This window comes from Ammospiza nelsoni, chromosome 11 (assembly GCF_027579445.1).
Source record: "Ammospiza nelsoni isolate bAmmNel1 chromosome 11, bAmmNel1.pri, whole genome shotgun sequence".
Lineage (NCBI taxonomy): Eukaryota > Metazoa > Chordata > Aves > Passeriformes > Passerellidae > Ammospiza > Ammospiza nelsoni.
Genome location: NC_080643.1, coordinates 8,880,356 through 8,900,678, shown reverse-complemented (window position 1 = coordinate 8,900,678; position 20,323 = coordinate 8,880,356). Strand labels below are relative to the sequence as shown.

Below are 20,323 nucleotides of genomic sequence, written 5' to 3'. Positions count from 1 at the left end.
AGGTAGGAACAGACCAACCCAAGGGCCCAGTAAAGAGGATTCTGCTGTGCATGTCCCTGGTTTGGATCCATTGTGACTCCTGCAAGTCCAAAGCAAGGCTGCTCCTACAGGACAGGTCCAGATCCTTGGAGATTGGGTTATCACTGCGTCCCAGTCCCCAGTGCAGGCCCCCTGACCTCTGACATTTGGTAACTGGCTGCACAACCTTCACTACAGATCTTCTCAGAGAAAAAAATGAATTTATGACAAAGTTCTTTATCAACAGCCTGCAATGCTGCAGCATCCTATCTATTTAATTAACAGGAAAAACACAAACCCCTTACCTATGGCCATAGTAGGCAGAAAGGCAACCTGTGATGTCCTGTACAAACCTGTGATATTCTGTACAAATCCATATTGCTCCAGAAACACAGACATTAAGTGAGACTTAGGAAAATAAGAGCAGCAAACAGATCTCTCACATGCACACAATTTAACAGTCTTCAATATCATCTCAAAAGAAATTTGTGAAGCTAGTTCATCCCTTTAAATTGGTTCTACTGGATGTGATGTGGCTTGGACCTTATATCTGAAGGAAATAAAATTATTATTTATTGCCTTCTCAAGATATACTTCTTACCTTTTGAATGTACAAATTTAGGCTCAGGTGTTGATAGTTGTTATTGAAGAAGAATCAGAACAGCTAACTTTTTTTTTTAAGATTCTCACTTGTTTTGGAAAATTCACACATCTGATACTTATCTGAACTACAAATCTTCTGCTTGTGTAACTGAGCCATATGAATTTGAGCTCTAAAAGATTCAGCAGTAAAGCATGAATCAACCTTGAATTATGGTCATCTCATACTTAGTCGTAAATTTCCATTTAACCAAATTATTTAGTTTAGAGAGAATATATTAAATACAGAAGAATTAAAACAATGCTGTGACTACATTTTACATATAAAAGCATATATTAAAATCAAAGCTCTGTTTTCCATAAGCAGCATGTACAGCATGTATTTGGTTCCTTAAAAACATTCCCATTCTGCATGACAATGTTGTCAGCTCTGCCACTCAAATATATTCCCTCAGTACTGCAATTTGTAGCTGCTAGGGAAACCATGATCAAGCTTTGATAATCCTGACTTTAGAGTACAGGAAATCTCAACCACAAATTTTCATTCTTTTCCCTCAAATCTTTTTTTTTTTTTTTTCTGTTTCCAGTCACTTGACCAGGCAGCAGAGAATAACGAGGAAGAGATGTGATGTACAATAAGATGTGATGTACAATTAATTGGAGGGGCTTCAGTGATTTCAGGAGATACAAACCTCCAGAGAGGCTGAAGACTAGTACCTAATTAAATTACCTCCTGAATTCTGGTCTTCATTCCTTTCATTTGCCTCTTGATTCCTTAGCTATCCACAGCACATGTAGCACAGAAACAATTTATAGCACTGCTTTCCACAGGACTTCAGAGGAACAGACACAGTCTCTCCATACTGGAAGGAGACAGATGTGGAATCTGATTTGGCAGACACAGGGCAAACCCTCATCCTTCCCTCTACCCTGCTTAGAGTCTGGGCTTAATCTGCACTGACACTGAGCTCTTGCATAAAAGGAGTAATGGATCTTGACCTGCTAAAACTTATGTTAAAATAATTCCTTATTGAGCCTCTAACCCCAGTGTGGGCCATCAACAGCCCAGAGCGCAACAACAACTGAGCAAGTCTCACAGGCCAAGGAACTTCTCAAACTCACTCAGATCATTCCACACTCCAGAGAGAAAATACCCATGAAAACACTGGGCCCTCTGCTATTCCAACACATGGCAAGTCACACCCAAGCACTGAGATGTTTGTAGAATAGGGGGCTGCCCAGTAGCTCCCAGTTGCACACCAGTCCCTGGGGAGGGGCTCAGAGGAGGACAGAGACGTCTCTCAGTGCCACTGGCACAGTTCTGTGAGCAAACAGAGGAACTGTTTGCACAGGAAAGGGACACATGGATTTATCAAGCAGAAAACAGTCTGCAGAACTGGGTGACTTCTGTGACTCCTGTCCCAAGATTCAAGGAAAGAGCTCACTTCCAGCACAACTGGACACCACTGACACAGGTGAAGGGAAAGGAAGCATAAGGAACATGCTCTGTGGACAAAGCAAAGCAGGGTCCTTGGAAAACCAGGAATAAACTCTCCTCATCTATGCTCCGCCCAATGCCCAAATCAAACTCTCTGAATACAAAGACAAGGCAGAGCTACTACTTGATAGCACTAATTTTTAAGACAATAAAGATGTTAAGCTCAAAAGATAAGGTCAAAAAAGCCAGGTTTATTTAGATGAAATAATGACCATAGCTCTCAAGACCAAATTATAGATTTTTAAACCATACTTAGATCACTTTCCAATCCAAGGGAGGATGATCTCCTCCTTAACCACCTTAATCCAAGATACTCCTGTATCTTCACTAACACTGATACAATTTAGTCACCTCTCTTGCTCCAGTCTCTTGCAGGAACTCCTAAACGTACCCACCCCTACCCTCTGCTATCTATCACCTCCAACAGTGCCCTTTCCCTGACTCTTGCTTTGCAACACAATTCTTAACAAGGTCTTTTGAAACAAAATGCCTTCCACAGTGCCACCACACTGTGATTCCACTAGTCCAACTACATCTCTCTTTTTTTATTCCTATCCTTGTGGGATTCCTCTAATAACTCTTTTGGTGGAGACTCCTCCAATTGGAGAATGCTCCTCCTCTTTTTCTGTTGATATTTCACAACCATTTCATACGGTTTTATCTTCTTTCACCTCTTTATTTATCTGAAACAGAGAAAGTGCAACTTAAGTCTGCTTCCTGGACTCCTTATCCATGTAACCTTTAGAGAGGCCAACACTCTTCCTTTTCCCTGAAACCATCCACAGCCTCAGCTCCATGCTGGCCATCGATGCTAACTGCATCTTCATCTGTGCCACCCAAACCTATAATTTGTGGATCATCCCCAGCTGCTTCCTCATATATGCAGTGCACACCTTGCTGTTCCTTCTCCACTGTTTTTTAGGGAGGAATTTTTCATCCAAGACTGAGAAACCAGAAGATGCCTGACGCTTTTCACCACAGATGACTCTGCAGGGACCCCCTTGCAGCTGTGCCACCCTTCCCCAGGGACAAACCTGCTCTCCTTCCTCCTGCCAGCCTCGGTTCACACTCCCACGGCTGCCTTGCCTTTGCCACCTCACCCATTTCACTCCTGCCCTTCCTAACCTACCGTCACTTTAACAAGTTGTTTTACGGGTACCTGCGTATTCCAGGGCACCTCCGGGCTCGGGCACCCAGCGCGTTTAAACTACCCCGGCTCCATTCTCTCGGAACGGGAGCGGAACGCAGCCCCCGGCCCGTCCCGCACACCGGAGCGCCGCAGGCTCGGGGGAGGGCAGAGCGGGAGAGGAGCCGTGCGGGGAGCCCGGGCGGCGGCGGGGCCAGGAGGGGCCCCCGCACGGCCGCCCAGAGCCCGAGAGCTCCGGGCTGCGGCTTCTACCGGGGCGGAGCACCGAGCTCAGCACCGGGCACGGATAAGCGGCCCCGCATCCCTCCCGCCGGGCCCGCCCCAGCCCCGGCGCGGCCGGGCCCCGCACTTACCGGGCGGGCGGCGAGAGCGGCGCCCCGGGCTCCCTCTGCGCGCCGGAACCGCCGGGCCCGGTGCGTCACCTCCGCCGGGCGGGGCGGGGCCGGGCCGGGCCACGGCGCTGGGCCGGGGGGGGAGCGGCCGAACCACTGCGGGTGTGCGGGGGGAGGCGGCCCCGCGGGCTGAGGAGCGGCCCCCGGGCCGGGCGCGGCCGGTGACAGCGCCCAGTGGCCGCGCCGGGAGCGGCCCCTCGCACCGCCGCCGTCCCGGCCCGCCCCGCGCCCGCTTCCCGGCGTGCCCCGCACTGGGCTAAAGGTCGCGGCGCGGAGGGGGCAGCATTGGCTCGGCGGGGACGCAGCGTCCCGACCCCGGTCCCGGTCCCGCTTCTCACCCTCCACCGCCGCCGCCGCCATGGCAAAACAGCCGCAGCCCATCAGCCCCTTGAAGAACTTCTTCGCTGGCGGTTTCGGGGGTGTCTGCCTGGTATTCGTGGGGCACCCGCTGGACACCATCAAGGTAAAGTTGCGCGGGGCGCCCGGGAACGTTTGGGCCGCCGGTGCTCGGTGCGTTCGGGGCACCGGGATGTGGAACTACAGCTCCCGGCAGAAACTGCGCGGGAGCGGCGTGGGTCCCGGTGGGCGCTATGGCAGAACTACAGCTCCCGGCAGGCACTGCGCGGGGGGCGGGGCTCGGTGCCGCCGCGGGGAGGCTGCGCTGGGCCTCTGAAGGGCGCCCCCTGGCGGCGCGGCGGCCGGGCGTGTGGCGGTGCCGGTTCTAGTGAGAAACCGGGAAAAGAGCGGCGGGGAAAGAGCCCCGGTGCTCCCGGTGCTGGAAGGAGATGGGAGCTGGGATGCGCCCGCCAGCCCCCTCCCACGGCGGGACCCCGCGCCCTTGCTGCAGGGGGAGGCCAGGAGTGACCCTATGGTGTCTACGGAGCTGGGGTCCTCATCCGGACGTTGTCCCAGCAATTAATTAGTTAAATACATTCACTACTCATTACATTAAAATTCAACCTCTTCTCTTCTGCAAAGGGTTAAAATGATGTCAGTTTTTCTATCATGATCTTCGGGTCCAGTCACAAAACATACTCCATAATAGCCAGAGGTGTTCTGTCAATTACAGTTGAGATTGTAATATTTAATAAAATAATGTTTTCCTTTCCCTCTTACTAGGTCAGACTGCAAACCCAGCCTAAGCCGCAGCCTGGCCAGCCCCCACTCTATTCTGGGACCTTTGACTGCTTCAGAAAGACTCTTGTTGGAGAGGTACTGTGACACCTGCCAGATATATCAATTGTTTCTGTACATTCTCTGTGTGGAATCCTACAGAGAAAGCCTACAGTTCCTAGGTTGTCAGTTAAATTGATTCTAATTAACATTTTAAAGCAGATTGCAAATCTTGGGGAATACTTAGCATACACGTGCTCCTGGTACGTGTATCTTAGTTTTGCTAAGAAATGTTTTGGGTTCAAAATAGCATGATATTGCTGTCTGAAGTTAGACTGGAGTAAATGTTGGCAGTTGTTTTTTGGCCTTTGGATTTTGCAGGTATTTTGAGTCATCTCTGGAAATTCTAAAATGGATAATGACTTTTCTTGTTACAAGCAGTACTTTAACTTTCTTCTATAAGGTGTTATGCCACCTGTGAGAAAGCAGAGGATATTTAATTTATAGAGTTTTATATATTTTTCTTTTTTTGAGAGCAAAGTGTCAATTATAGTAGTTGTTGAACCTTCTCTAGAAGGTGGACGGTGTTTTTTACTCCTGAATCATCATGATCGTGTTGTTGAGCTAGTCTGTTTTGTTTTTAAAGGCACACAGCTTTGATTTAAAGTCTTTAATTGACAGATAGTCAAATTTTCTGCTTTTTAAGTTTTCTCAGCAGCTATTTACCATTTGGAAGTTAGGACTGTAAAGCCCAGCTGTTTATCTGCTTGTCTGAAGTCTCATTTCTAAGTGCTGGATCTTGTTAGGTAACTCCCTGTTCAATGAAAGATCTGCCTCAAAATCTGAAATCTCCTTCCATTGTGGTATTAACAGGTGGTTATATAACCAAAGCAAATCTTGTTTGCCTGGTCTCTCCCACAAAGGAGTGGAATGCTGTGCCAGCTCTGAATCCCTGGCAGTTTTTAACACCCCTGCTGCAGCACGGACGTCAGAGCTGAGCCATAATAACAGCCTTGTGATGGGGAGTTCAAAAGCACTGCTGCCTCTCCACTCCTACTCAATACTCATCCATTCCTGTTAGGAAAACTACTAACCCTCTCTGCCAAGGCCTTTTGCTTCCCAGTGCCCAAGGGGAGCTTGAGCAGCAGTGCCTGATCTCTCAGCCAGGCGCAGTTTCATGGCAGAGCCAGTTGTGCCTGTAAGACTTCAGCAGGTACTGGGATGAGCTGGTTTATTGGGACAGAGGGAAGAAAGGGGTGCAGAGACCAGCAAATATTTAATTTATGTGCCTAGCCTTTATCTAGGAAGATAACTCTCCTTTTTATTGGACAAAGTTCAATTTAAAGGCAAGATAAGTGAAATAAATACAGCTGCTGGGGTCTGCATTAGAACTTTTTCATATGTGGAGTCTATGGAAGGAAACATCAGGAATGTGATGTTGTGTGGGGGAAAAGTTTGGATTTAGGGTAGGAAACAAAAAAAACTGCTCTTGAGTCTGTCCCAAAGTGAATTCATGTGGGGAATGAAGGAATTCCGGTTGCTCTCCCTGGCTCTTTCTTTAGTTGAAGAGTGAATTCATTTCAGCATTCTCAGGTTCAGTGTTAGGATTTTACACTACTGCATTTAACAAGTTACCAATAAAACACAGGTGCATTTCTGTGTGCAGCTGACAGTGTTCTCTCATGACATACTCTATTAAGGCTCTTATTCAGGGGGCTTTTACCTTCACTTCCCATGCTTGAGATGAACATGCAGGTGATGAGTATTGCTCTAGAAGGGCATCAGTGGTGCCAGGGTTTCCCAGGAAGGATAACTTTCCTCTGCAGCAGTCCCTGAGCCTCAGCTAAACACGTATAACTGCAAATGAGCAATAAGCCCCTTCATTCCTCTGATCAATTTGGCTGTTAGATAGATCCTATCCTGGATTGTTGCCTTTTCCTTCTCAACAAGCTGAAATGTGTGCAAAGTTTATGCCAAACCAATAATTCCTGTGGTAATGTTTCTTGCAGGGAGTCCAAGGCTTATACAGAGGAATGGCAGCTCCCATCATCGGGGTGACACCCATGTTTGCTGTGTGCTTCTTTGGGTTTGGCTTGGGGAAGAGACTCCAGCAGAGGAATCCTGACGATGTTTTGACGTGAGTTCCTGCTTGATCAGACGGTTGGGAAAGGCATCCTGAGGCTGCACTGTCACACGTTGAGCTGTGGTGTAAATTGGTGTCTTCTAGGTTATAAATATAGTTCTGAAAGATAAACCACTCATGTTTTAATGCTTCTGGAAGCGTGGGAGTGATAGCACAGGCTAAAACAGGCGCTGTGTGGGCAGGTGAGATGCAATTCCCTCTCTACGCAAGAAGGAGCCACGGAGGAACAATTCCGGTGTGGATGAGCACAGTGAGAGTTATGTAATGATTGCCTGCCAGCAGGCTTGCTCTTAACAGAAACTATGGGAGCAATAAATTCATGGTCAAGCATGAATTGATAGCATTCACAGCCCTGACTCTCCTTTCCCTGTTAGTTACGAGTCTTCTTGTGGCCCTTCATTAGGATGTGAAAACAGCCATAAACATGTTTTATTATTATTTCTGGAAAGAGATAATGCTGTTTATGAGCAGCCCTCCTCTCAGGCGTGTCTGACCTTCAGAAACAGCAATAGGAAGCTCAGAAAAGTTGGTGGGGCTTTCTATAAGCCAACCTGTGCATGAAGAGAGCCCCCCAGCCATAAAGTACTCCTGTAATGGGTTTGCCAAGCTGTGATTTACAGCTCCACAGGGACTGGGCTGTAGCTTAGCAAGATTTTATCCCATTATTTGTGTGCTAGGTAGGAGCTCTGTCAGAAAGCAGGAGCCCATCATGTAGAGCCTGCTTGGTGGGGTTTTGGTTTCTGTTGGAGTCTTGTCTGCACAGGGCTGGTGTGAGCACACCTGGCCCTGCAGCACAAGCTGCTGCCAACAGAGCTCCCATTGCTCAGGGGGAAGCAGTGCTGAGGTGCTGGGGAACTCTCACTTACCCTCTTTCACACCATGGCAGTGTCCCCATGCAGGCAAGACTGAAGGGAAAGGCCAGGGCAACAGTAGGGACTGAACAACAAGTGCACCATGAAGTTACTCCCAGCAGCCTCATCACCTCAGTGCCTTGTGTTTTATACACGTGGTGCCAACAGGAAGTTTTAAGGAGCAAGCTGAGAAGGACAGTGTAGTTTTTTGAGTCTTTATGTAGAATTCCTCTCAAGCAGAGCAGTGGAAAAGAACAAATAGTGTATGTAGTGTCACTGTGCTCAGCTGTGCTGTTCTGTGGGTGCAGACCTGACTCAGTGAAGGTACAGTGAGACCCAAAAATAAAGGTCAGGCTCCCAGTGCTGTGGTTATGGGTCTAGAGGCAGGCTGGATGGTTGTATTTCCCGTGCTGATTTTGAAGGGAAGTTGTGGAAGGAAGAAGATGGAGAGAAACCTGAGGAGCCCATCCTGCCTTTTCTGGGGCTGAATAATCCCAAGGTGAGCTAAAAACCTCTAAACTTAGTTTGAGTAGGAGGTGTGGAGTGGTAAGGGAGGTCTGAATGGTCTGGAAGATATCATGGGAATTAGAGTAGAGAAAAGTGTAAGACTTAGAATAGAATGCCATCTCTTGGGCAAGTGCAGAGAAGAGGAAGGTGTGGAATTTGATTAAATTGAGATGTTAAGTCATTTTACTAGGGGAGGTAGTATGAGGCTGGATGTAAAGATAGTTTTGTGATGGAGAAACTCAGCTTGTTTAAGGGATTTTTGTCATGGAGACTTTGCCACTCAGCAGGTGCAGAATGTGTGGGATAATGGCAGGTTGGTAGGACAGACTCGACTTTGGGAGGGTTTTGGAAAGAAGGCTTCTGGCTGCACAAGCAGGAATATCTGTGTGGAATCTGGGGTCACTGAGAAGAGTATGGGGGACTGGAGGAGGAAGAGACTGAAGTGAAAGGGAGTGAAAATGAATGGGGAATGCTACAGCAAAAAATGTAAGTAGAAGGGGTATTAGCAAGTAGAATGGATGTGAAGAGCTGAGTTGTGGTTGCTGTAGGAACCAGTGCTTTGAGTCCTGGAGATCTTAAATGTTTAGCTCTGCACTGACAAGGCACTTCTGCACTGATAAAAGCAGTGTTTGCATTTCAAGTTCCACTGATGTGGAACAGCATCATCTGGGGATGTAGGGGTCTTTCTGCCCTTCATTTCCTGTGTGCTGTGTTGTGTTAGGGTCTTTTCTGTTTCCTTGGGGCAGATATCCTCAGCTGTTTGCTGCTGGCATGTTGTCAGGAGTGTTCACAACAGTAATCATGGCTCCAGGAGAGAGAATCAAGTGCCTTTTACAGGTAAGGCATTGGATGGTGGTGATGGGAATTTAATTTTAGGGGTCTTGTCTTTCCATAGCAGGAATTTCTTTGGTTAGTGCATTTACTCTGTTCTAGTTTTTGACAGGACTGAGACAACTATCATTTAATGCAGCTGTCATGAAGAAGCATTAAACAAACCCACCATGACAGTATCAGTACACACAGCAGTAATTGCTCTATTCATTTTACACAGCCCAAGCTTTATGCTGTGGGACACTCCATGAGGCATCCATGGATGCCTCAGTCCACTTCAAAGTATGGAAAAGTCAAATTTTTCTGAATGAAACTTTTCCTTAAAAAAAATGGTGTAAACCTGCTAGATCATGAGACTCCTTCTGGTGTAAAGAAGTCCTGTTACCTTGACAGTTCCCATGCAGAGCTAAGGAATGCATTTCCAAGCAGTGTTCTGACATTTGGGTGGCTGTTAGCTCTGCACCTCCTGCGGGGGTTTGAAAGTATTGTTGGAAAATGCAAACCTGAACAAATGAAATGCCATCTTTAGCAGGTGTGGGAAGCTCTGCTTGCTTCAGACTGTGTTGAACTCTGTTAATACAGTGATGGGTGGTCACATGTTGGTTCTGACAGACAGGATATTATCGTGGGAGATTTTATACAAATGGTTTGAATTTCACTATTTGAAGACTACTTTTTGTCGGTGTGGAATTACCTAAGTGACTTGAGTTATTTCAAACTTATACTGTGGAAAAATAAAGGAGAATCTGTTCTCTGCATGGAACAGTAACCACAGCCTCAGCTTCAATGTGAGGGCTGCTCAAGTGAGGCAGAACTCCCTAGGCAGGAGCGTGTGCTCCTTCCTCTCTGGAAACACATATGAGGAATGATTCTGCATCGAGCAGAAAGCTTCAGTGGTCAGAAACTCTCACTTTAACCCTGCAGATCCAGGCAGCTACAGGTGAAACCAAGTACAGTGGCTCCCTGGACTGCGCCAAGCAGCTGTACCGCGAGTCCGGCATCCGCGGCGTGTACAAGGGAACCGTGCTGACCCTCATGCGAGGTGAGGGACAGGGCTGGCCCATCCCTGCTGGATGACAAACCTGACACAGGATGGGAGATTTCACTGTCCCTTTAGGCAGTTGGAGGGGCTGTGTCACCTATTTTCTTTTTTTTTTTTCTTTTTTTTTTTTTTTTTTTCAGTCTGCAGAGCTACTCCAGTGCCTCAAAGGGCCTGAGAAATAAACATGAGATTCTCAGTGGGTGAGGAAGAGATTAGATGACAAGGATCAGAGGGATATAGGAAGTAATTAAGATCTGAGAAGCCAAGAGGAATGAGAGACTTCAGGAGAGGAGCAGAGAGAACAAAGAGAAGAGAAAAATGCAGAAGTGGGCTTTTTAAAAAAATTATTTTCTTCTTTTTTTCTTCTTTTTTTCTCCTTGAGAGAAAGATTGTGCCTGTCTGTTACTGTTGCTGTATAATACTGACTGCTTTAAAATACGTGGTGGCAGCAGCTATGCTTTCTACCCTTTTGAGTCTGGGTTATTTTGAACTGGGATGTCATGACCCCTCTCTCAAATACAGTAACAACTAAGTAATTGTGCCAGACTCAGAATCCTCTATGTATTTTAGTAATTCCCCTTTGAAAAACTGAAATTTCTGTATTTTGTTACTTCAGTTTAGGAATTGATTCTATCCTCTGCTTCTCACACAAGTGTAGCAGCCTGCAGTGTAACTCTGGCAGTGTCCCTAGATAGGGGCTGGTTCTCCAGTTTAGATATGGGATAAGAATAGGCTGTGGGAGTAGCTTAAAAAAAAAAAAAATACACAAGACCCATCATGTGCAGAAAAAAATTCCCAAATAGAATCATTAGAATTAATAGTGTGCAAAATTCATTAAGTTCCTGCGCTGCTGTGATGTGCTGTGCAGAAATTTGGACAGTTTAGAGCTGTCTCATCATTAGTGTAATGTAACCAGGTTACAGCCTGGCTTGAAAGGCTGCTGACAGAAAAGTTATTTCCCAGTTCTTGCCATTAGCACCTGCTCTCCATGGGAAAGTTCAGCCTCCTCTGTCTAAAGCAGCAGAAGATTTTTATTTTGTTTGTAGAAGGGGTTCAGAGAAAAAAATCTGTATGTACTTAGTGGTGCTGCTGGGCTGGCATGGGGCTGGGGTGCCTCTGGGCTTCCTTTGGTTTCCCACTCCTCAGAGCCTTTGCTGTTTACCCACCAGACGTCCCGGCCAGCGGAATGTACTTCATGACGTACGAGTGGCTGAAGAACATTCTGACCCCGCAGGGAAAGAGGTCAGTGAAATCTCACAGGCACCACTCTCTGCACTTCCCAGGCACTGCTGATTCATCTCCCAGCTACAAAGAGATTTACAGCTGGATCATCAAAACAAATTTAAAAAAGAAAAAAATGGTTGCTCATCTAGTGAGTTGAACTGGTTTGGTCTGGGGTTAGCTGACAAAATAATATTTTGAGTTTCCCTCAGATTTCAGTTTGGATCTTATTAGCCAAGTAAGGAATACTTAAAGTAGTTTCAACCCTGTATGCACACAAAATGCTGGGGGGCTTTGCTGGATTTTTTTGGGGGTTTGGTTGGTTGGTTTAGTTTTTGGGGTTTTTTTTGACACAGCATATGTGTGTGTGTGCTGCTGAACAAAAATATTTGAATCTTTAGAGTGGAGTTGGTCCATCTTGGAAAGGTTGCTCAGACACTGCACTGTGTCTGTCTGCAGCATTGTGCTGCCTTCTGGCTGCCAGCCAGGCTGTCTTTTTGATTGTCACCTTAGTCAAAACAACGAGTTTGACATTTTTCTCCTTTTTAAATAATTTTTTCACTTTTTCCTCCCACCCCACTCTGATCCTGCCACAGTGTGAGCGACCTCAGTGTGCCTAGGATCCTCTTTGCTGGAGGCCTGGCTGGGATCTTCAACTGGGCAGTTGCCATCCCACCAGACGTGCTGAAATCACGTTTCCAGACTGGTGAGTTGCATTCCAGGGTGTCACAGCCACACTCTTGTGGTGCTTCTGGGATTGGGCTGGGCAGGGATGGAAGGTCTTGAGACAAGTGCATGAAAAACCCAAGGGTGTTCCTAGCATTCTACTTGGTTTCCTCACAAATTTTTGGCACATCAGGCTGCACTGCTCTGTTTCTGCCTCCTTGGTAATATAATGGTCTTGATTTGAGGTACCTGATTTGAAACCTAAGCATAGAACTCATAATAATAGAATTGTCATAGCAGTTTTGTTACAAATGTAATTCTTTGAGAGGTTTTATTATTTCACTTCAGATATAATTGTATAAATTGTAGCCTGTGCTATCTGCAGTTCATAGTAACAGGGTGTGACTTGCTGAGAGCATTGCTTTTGGACTGGCAGCTCTGCTCTTTAATGTCTGTGGCCTAATTACAGTTAGGATGACCCCAGACCTTGTGCTTCAGCACAGTTTGACAGGTTTTTCCTTGGTTTCTCTGCCAGTCCTGTCAATGAATATTTTTGTTAAGGCTCCCCATGGTCTCTGTGGACTCAGCTCTCTACTGGACAGTGACCATTTTTTTTTGAGTCACAAATCATGATAATCAGTGCGGGAAGCCTCATTTATTTTTCTCTGAGCAATGGCTGCTGTGGTTGTTTGTGCCATACCAAAGGCTGAGAGGGAAACCCATCACAGCTTTGTTCCACTGAGCCAGTCCCCAGTGCTGCTGTGTGGGTGATGTGGGTTCATGGTGGTTCTGTTTAACTGGGCTGATCTGTGGACTACTTCTTCAGAGGGCTGACAGAGGCAGAATTTCCCAGGGCAGTGTCAGAAGAAGGAAGAAACTGTGTTTTGAGTAGAGTAGCTTTTAAAAAACACCTCAGCATAATCATGTAACATCAGCATTGGAACATCCTGTGCTTTTCTTTTGAAGTCTGTTGGTGTTGTTGGCTGGGGCATGTGATAGGATCATTTTCTTATTAACCAGCTTCATCAGTTTTTGTATCTGACATTCCTATCACCTCAGTGCAGCTCTTGGGAGAGCTGTGATCAGCAGTGCAAATAACAGCTCAGTCTTCCAACCCTCACAAAAGTTACTCTCCTTTCTTCCCTGCCTGCAATGACTTGATGATGTGGTTGTGGTGAGCACCTAATTTCTGTTCACTGAGCCTTTGCTGAGCTCTCTTGTCTGTTTGCTGTAGCAGTGTGAACCTCTAGAAAACCCTGGGCTGTTACCTATGGCCCATCCTTCAGCCCTCACCACTGCCACACATCTGGGCTAACATTTGTGCATCCCTTTCAGCTCCTGCAGGAAAATACCCCAATGGCTTTAGGGATGTGCTGAGGGAGCTCATCAGAGAGGAGGGAGTTGCATCTCTGTACAAGGGCTTCACAGCTGTGATGATCAGGGCCTTTCCTGCCAACGCGGTGAGTGCGCCGGGACCCCGGCGGGGCTGGGGACGTGGTGCTCACAGTGAGTGTTTGCAGTCTGGAGGGGACACAACTGCACCATTCCAGAGAGGTTCTTGTCACTGCAGGTACTTCTGACTGTTGGTGTCCAGATTGTAAAACTATGCTTTAATCTAGGAGCAACAAGTAAATCTTTCTTCAAAGCTTTGCATGAAAGCTCTGTGTTGAATTTTTCTGATAGCTTTTAGCTATTGGTTGTACATCCAGCTGTAGAAGATGGAATAAGTTTGGACTCCCTTTCCCTTCAATAAATAATGAGCCTAACAGAGGCAAAGCTCAGCCTTTGTGTGGAGGGATACAGTAGAATTCTTGCTTCTGGGTTAAGACTTTTTTTTGTCCTCTTCCTCCTTCCATATAAACCACATTAGATGTTCATAGTGCAGCAGTTCAAAAGCCTTGCTTGAAAGAGATTTTTAGAATCCTTATTTGTTCTGTGTTCTCTTTTCCAGGCATGTTTTCTCGGTTTTGAAGTCGCTATGAAGTTTCTTAACTGGGTTGCACCTGGTCTATGAAGACTGGGAAGTCTGGAAACGAGAGAGGAGAAGGAAGAGAGTGCAAATCTGCCTCACAGGAATAAATTAATGATCACTTAAAATTTCAGGAATAATTGTTTGCCTAATACCTTTTTGCCTTTCTCACATTATTTAGGTGGTGCTATGTGCCAGTCAGAAATGCAAGCTGTAACTCTGACAGAGTTGGTGAGGAGCTAGGGGTGACAAATCTTCTGAGCCAACCACAGCAGTGACACTGCTAACACACAGCTGTCACTATCACACGTGCTACCTTAAGTACTTCCTCATGGAAGAAGGGGACACATCTTAAAATGTAGTTCTTTATTTACTGAAGAAACATGTAGCATTAATGCTGAAAAACCTCCTTAAAATAATTTTTTGGCAGCATGTACTTAACTCTCAGGGCATAAGTCAGCAGCTGCACATGGTTGTGTGTGCAGGCAATGTCAGGCAATGTTCTCATCTCCTGTAGTTTGTCACTTGTGGCTGTTTCTGTGTTAACACTGGTTTTAATCTCCTGTGCATGTGCAGCAGCAAACACAGCTCAGCAGGGGAGGCAGAGCTATGTCCAGTGGGTTGAGGGGTGATCCAGGTACCATATCAGGTCCTGCACCCTGATCTTTTCTGTGGAACTAGGACACAAAATGCATTATGTTTAACATTTGTACTAAGCTTTACTGAGGGAGCCAGTGGGGAAATGTGTTTGATTAACCTGAACTTTTCTCTCAGATCCTTTCTGTCCCATTGAAGAGAGTCCAAATGTGATTTCAAAAGTACAGCACAGCTCATAGCAATCTGTGATACATTTGATTCATCAAATGCTGTGTCCTGGCATTCAATCCCTGACACTGATGTGAGAAAATTTAATAGCATGTCCAAGAACTGAATTTCTCTGACATGAGGGGGACACATGAAGAGGACACCGGCTTTGCAGTTTTGTCTAACTTTATTCTTTCTCCTATTCCTTGGTTTTCTGTAACTCTTATTAAACATGATCACATTTTCATTTGAGAAGTGACTAATACTGAGAAGCAAATAGCAAATTTTAATTTCTTTTGGTTGTGATGCAGTGTTACTGGAACTCAATAAAACTAGGTGCTGCTTGGCTAGAATGCGTGCTTTGCTTCATTTACTTTTTGCATGTTCATGCATGCTAAGTTTTGCAAAAGTTTTCCAATTCTTAATTCCCAGATTGGTTGGTAAATAAGCTGTGCTGTCTTTGCTAACATTTTGCCTCTTAGCTTTTTAATTTCTGATGTGAGCTATGGAAAGGAGTATTCCGCACTTGGCATGTTTGCCATACAAGTCCTTTTAGGTGCTGCATTGTGGATGCAAATTTTTAACAATAAAGCAACACACTAAATAGCACATCTTGGAACAAATAACACATACTTTGGAACAAATAACACATACTTCCTTTCACTTTCTACTACTTCAGTTTTTACCAGTAACTGTAGACTCTTTTCCTTCTGCCAAACTATCTCTTTTAACACTTTTTTCTTAAACATTTCAGATCCTGACTTACCCTAATTCTGTATCTTCCCCACTCTAAGGTTTTTGCAGAGCTTTGTATTTTGTGTGATAACATTCTGTTGTTTACCATAGTTGGTTTCATTTGGTGCTTTTAGCTAAGTAAAATATGGCAGAAGACAATCAGGAATGAGGAGCTGCTTTCCAACAGCAATGACAGGAGAGGAAGAGCTTTGCAAAGGCTCATCAGACACATCTGCTTGCTTATTCAAAAACTGAAACCCAGGCACCCTGGAAATATTTAAAAAGCTGCTCATATCTCTAAAGATTCTGCCATACAAAATTTGCCAATTCCTTGCCTCTAATGTGTGCAGCCTCAGAAAGAGAGAAGGATTTTAGCACAAGCATAATTTTCTATACCCTGAGGACTCTTTTGCTTTCAGAGGCCTAGATTTGCATTCAAATGTTATTTTCTAATTGCCCAGGTTCTTGTGGGAATTCAGGCAGTGTATCTGCAGTTTAGGGCACACAGCAGCAGCTGGCACACTGGTGCCAGCCAGTGATACCAGTGATAATTTTCTTTATGCTCCTTGTGCTGATAACATCTGGGTTTGCTGTATCAAAATCAGTGCCCCGAGACTCCTGTGCTGTTCATCCTCCTGGCCCCTTCTGCTTTGATGCAAGTGATTTTCCAGTGGTGATTCAAGGTGTCTGGAAGTATTCCATGACAGATAAATCTTCTGTGCTTGCATTTCTCTGCCCATTGTGGGTGAGTACTTTTGTGCACACTCAGCACTGCTACGGTGACAGAAGGGTCCTTGGAACACCCCTGGCAAGTCAGTCTTGATCAAATTTGTCTAATTAAAGGAAGCTGCCTGTGGGAGGCACATTCAGTACAGACTCTCCAGTTTGGAAAAGGGCATTGCAAGGTAGATCTTACAAATGGTGAGCAATGTCAATAGAGTGCATTTATTCATATTTCTCACAGGACAAGATATACAATGAGGAGATCAAGCAATATTTAAACAGAATTAAAAAAATAATCACAGAAGAATGGTTCATCAGGATCTACTGAAAACTGATAGGGCTGCAAAGCCTTGGCACAGGGTGTTCCTGAATTGCTGTTGATGGGATTTGGAGGGTGTGCTAGGGAAGGCACAAGTGTTTTATTTCTTGTGTTATTTCTGTAAACATCTGCTGCTGGACACTGCTGGGCACAGGAAGAGACAGGTTTCCAATCTGATCTTCATCAGTCTGGCTGATGTTTTTACAAAATTATGGGCAAACAATGATTAGTTCTGTGGGGTCTGCACAGAGGAGGTTGGGCTGCTATGTACCTACAAATAACAACATACACTAGGACACAGCACCACCTATGGCTTTGCATGTGCCCAATTGGCCTCTAATGGTTCAGTTTTCCATTTCTACACTGTTCTTTTTATCTGCTGCCTCTTGGATAAGGGGGCTGCTATGTCAATATCCTGTTTGTGCCAGTGAGAGACCAGCCTTGTGCACAGCCTGAGCAAAATGGTTTTCACCAGCAGATAGTTCACAGGATGACAGAGCATTTGAGGTGGAAGGCATCTCTGGGCAGGGCTCACTAGTGTAGGTTGCCCAGGTTCAGTTGGGTTCTTCATGTCTCCAAGGATAGAAACTTAACACTTCTTGGGGCGACCAGTTCCAGCTCCACAAAAAAACAAGTTCTCTTATGTCTAAGAGGAACTTGATGTATTTCAATGTCACTAGATATCACTGAGAAGAGTCTGGCTCCACCTTCTAAACCTTTTCTGATCAGGGATCCATACGCATCAGTAAGATCCTCATGAAGCCTCCTCCAGGCTGAACAATTCCATCTCTCCTGGTCTCCTCATGCTGCAAATGCTCCAGGTCCTTCACCTTCTCTGCAGTGCTCACTGGACAGCCCAGTTTATCAATACCTCTCCTGTGCTGTTCTGGGAGCCAGAACTGGGCCCTGCACTCCAGCTGTGGCCTCAGAAGTGCTGAGAGCAGGGAAGGTTCCTCTCCCCAGGCCTGGTGATGATACTTTCCTAGAGCAGCCCAGCAGATCGGTGGCATTCTTTGCCACAAGGGCGTACTGGTGGCCTGTGTTCTTGTCCTCATGACATCCTGCTCCAGCTGGAAGGTGTGACCCCACTGCTGGTCCAGGCTTGTCCAGGCCACAGGCTAGAATGCCTGCTGAGTCAGTGGCATGAAGCCATGCATGCTGTGGCACTGTGACAGTGGCACCCGGGGTGCTCTGCACCCAAGGCTTTCCGTGGTGCTGGCTGAAAATAGACCCGGCTGCCCTGGCAGCTGCATCCTGGGGGTTTTTGCTCCTGACTCAGATGATGGCAGGGAAATGCCTGCCTTGGAGCTGGGGGCTTCCCAGGAGGGTGTGTGTAGGGATTGCTGGGATTTCTGCCTCTTCTCTGCTCTCCAGGATGCCTTTAGGGTGATTGGATCACAGGCAGCTGTGCTCATTCACAACATTGGGCTCTGGATTTGGCTCTGTCTGACCCCATTTTACCACACTTTGTCTTTGTGCCCAGCAGACCCTGCCCTGAGAAAACTGTCCAGGGAAGGGGGGAAACAGGCTGCCTGGTGCTGGATGCTTGAAATGGAAAACCATTTCTAATTTAGGGAGATTTGTGTATAAAACCGAAGACATTTTCCGTTACCTCAATGTATTAGAATAGTTCTGCAAGTGTGTCTCAAACCTGGCAAAATCTAAACATTAAGGAGACATTGGACTGGATTTTTACTAACATCTGTCTCAGAATTCAGACACCAGTTGAAGTTCAGACAGTTCAGCCCAAGCTCAGACAGATCCTTTTCAGCAGTTTATGATGCACAGGCTGTCCCTCGGCTTACATGGCTGTAAAGATCAGTATCAAAGCTTTAGCAATAGGCCCCAGATAAGCTCCACTTCCCTCTGCAGGTGACAGTTTGGGTGTTGGTTTGCTGAAGGACACGGGGCTGTTGCTGACCCTTGGCACGGAGGGTGGAAGCCTGAGATGTTTGTGTGTGCAGTGAGCTGAGTTCCCTCCCTCACTGGAGCCCTGAGCTCAGGCTGCTCCCTCAGCCTAAGAGAAGCTGCACACAAGCTCTGGGTGCTGAAGTGAATGTTGAGCTGCCTGAATATGGATTCCCCAAGGCTGAAAGCATATCCCAGCAGAGACATTTCTCCTTGGTACTATTTCCTAATACTGTTTCCTAATAGTTATTTATTACTGTCAGCTGCTGGCTCCTTCCTCTCTCCACTCATGCCGTCAAAAAAAATTCTAAACCGTGATTTAGCTTTGAAAGTTTGTCCTGGAGTCTAAAGGCGAGGAAATCAATGCTCTGTCCCTTCCCATCTTTAATCCCTACACAGATTTCAGCAGAATCAGCTGAAACTCTGAAAAGGTGTGAAATTACAGCTAGTCCTCCTTCTCCTGGGGCTAAGCCCATGTGATTCAGAAAAGCTCCTGAATGCCTGCATAGACAAATCCTAAAAAAATACTTCCCTCTGAAACATAATCCTGCGGCTCATCCCCTGCCCCTGCCTGCCCGCTCACCCTTGGCTCCCTATCGCTCCCTGCCAAGCAATTATCTGCTCCCTTCGCTGCCTCCTGGCCCGAGCCAAAGTTCAGGATCTGGCAGGGGATGGAAGGAGAGGGAACTCGCTGTTCTCGCGGCCCGGCACCCATCGCCCATGGGAGCAGCCGAGCCCGGCTGTGAGCCCAGCTCTGAGCCCGGCTCCTGTCCCTGCTCCTGTCCCTGCTCCTGTCCCTGCTCCTGTCCCTGCTCCTGTCCCGGCTCCTGTCCCTGCTCCTGTCCCGGCTCCTGTCCCGGCTCCTGTCCCTGCTCCTGTCCCGGCTCCTGTCCCGGCTCCTGTCCCGGCTCCTGTCCCTGCTCCTGCCCCAGCTCCTGTCCCGGCTCCTGTCCTGACTCCTGTCCCTGCTCCTGTCCCTGCTCCTGCCCCAGCTCCTGTCCCTGCTCCTGTCCCGGCTCCTGTCCCGGCTCCTGTCCCGGCTCCTGTCCTGACTCCTGTCCCTGCTCCTGTCCCTGCTCCTGTCCCGGCTCCTGTCCCTGCTCCTGCCGCAGAGCCTCTCCCGGGAAGGACCTGGAGTGCGGTGGGCAGGAGCCGAGCAGAGGCTCGCCTTGCTCTGCCAGCATCCCCGGGAACGGGATCTGCCGAGATGGGGAATTGTTGCTTTGTGATGTCGTGGTTTGCCTCAGATACTCCAGGTTCCTCCCTGATAATTCCCTGCCAGGTGTGTCAGTCTCCTCTCCTTCCCCCTCCCTTGCCCTCTCCCAGCTCAGTCTGTCAGTCCTGGCATTCCAGAAGGGATTGGGCAGATTCAAAGGATGCCCCCTACCCCTGGGGGGATATTGGGCCATCCAGGTGTCCTTTGTCCCTTAAGACCTCCTTCTGTGTACCTGGTTGGTGGCTCCCTACCCCTTCCCTCTCCCCAGGGTTAAAAGGAACAGCAACCACACGGTTAAAGAGTTCTGTTGGAGCTGTTGCTGGAGTCAGAGCCCTGTGGGCCAGAATAAAGCTCTGGATCCAAACCCTCCATCAGAACCGACTCCTTTCCTTCTCCATCACCTTAAAGCTTCTCCACCAAGGTAAACCTGAGCTCCTGCAAGCCTGACCTTGTCCCCAAGTGCCCAGCTGCAGCATCCAGCCAGCCAAAGGTGTCTCTGGGGTGAAAACACCACAGTGCCGCTATTTGGTTCAGCAGCAAGGGCCAGACAAGCTCAGGCACGTCCCGTCCACCTATATTGGTAAATATTCCAATAGGGAATGTCAGTGGGCACAGCCCTG

The 20,323-nt window shown here is 47.1% G+C and overlaps 2 protein-coding genes across 10 annotated transcripts in view; one reads left to right on the top strand and one right to left on the bottom strand.

Moving 5' to 3' along the window:
* The window catches only part of ARIH2 (ariadne RBR E3 ubiquitin protein ligase 2), a 34,949-nt gene extending 31,201 nt beyond the window's left edge, over window positions 1-3,748 (bottom strand). For 8 of the 9 annotated variants that reach the window (XR_009419216.1, XM_059479794.1, XM_059479791.1 and 5 more), the window contains exon 1: window positions 3,617-3,748. The gene's annotated coding sequence lies outside the window, so the exon portion shown is untranslated. Of the gene's footprint in view, window positions 1-3,275; window positions 3,320-3,616 lie in introns of those variants that run through there. The other variant, XM_059479792.1, reaches the window with a different exon arrangement.
* A 7-nt stretch (window positions 3,749-3,755) lies between these two features.
* On the top strand, window positions 3,756-14,138 carry SLC25A20 (solute carrier family 25 member 20). Its single transcript, XM_059479800.1, has 9 exons — window positions 3,756-4,118; window positions 4,775-4,867; window positions 6,778-6,905; window positions 9,016-9,106; window positions 10,025-10,142; window positions 11,312-11,384; window positions 11,960-12,069; window positions 13,365-13,489; window positions 13,981-14,138. The coding sequence occupies exons 1-9, from the start codon at window positions 4,014-4,016 to the stop codon at window positions 14,041-14,043; spliced, it is 906 nt and encodes a 301-aa protein (XP_059335783.1). The 5' UTR covers window positions 3,756-4,013; the 3' UTR covers window positions 14,044-14,138.
* Window positions 14,139-20,323: the final 6,185 nt, after the last annotated feature.

What these genes read in the sequence shown, in the direction of transcription:
- SLC25A20 (XM_059479800.1), top strand. Translation starts at nt 4,014, where the DNA reads ATGGCAAAACAGCCGCAGCCCATCAGCCCCTTGAAGAACTTCTTCGCT. An exon ending in CTGACCCCGCAGGGAAAGAG is followed by an intron (nt 11,385 to 11,959) that starts GTCAGTGAAATC and finishes ATCCTGCCACAG; the next exon opens with TGTGAGCGACCTCAGTGTGC. An exon ending in GAAATCACGTTTCCAGACTG is followed by an intron (nt 12,070 to 13,364) that starts GTGAGTTGCATT and finishes CATCCCTTTCAG; the next exon opens with CTCCTGCAGGAAAATACCCC.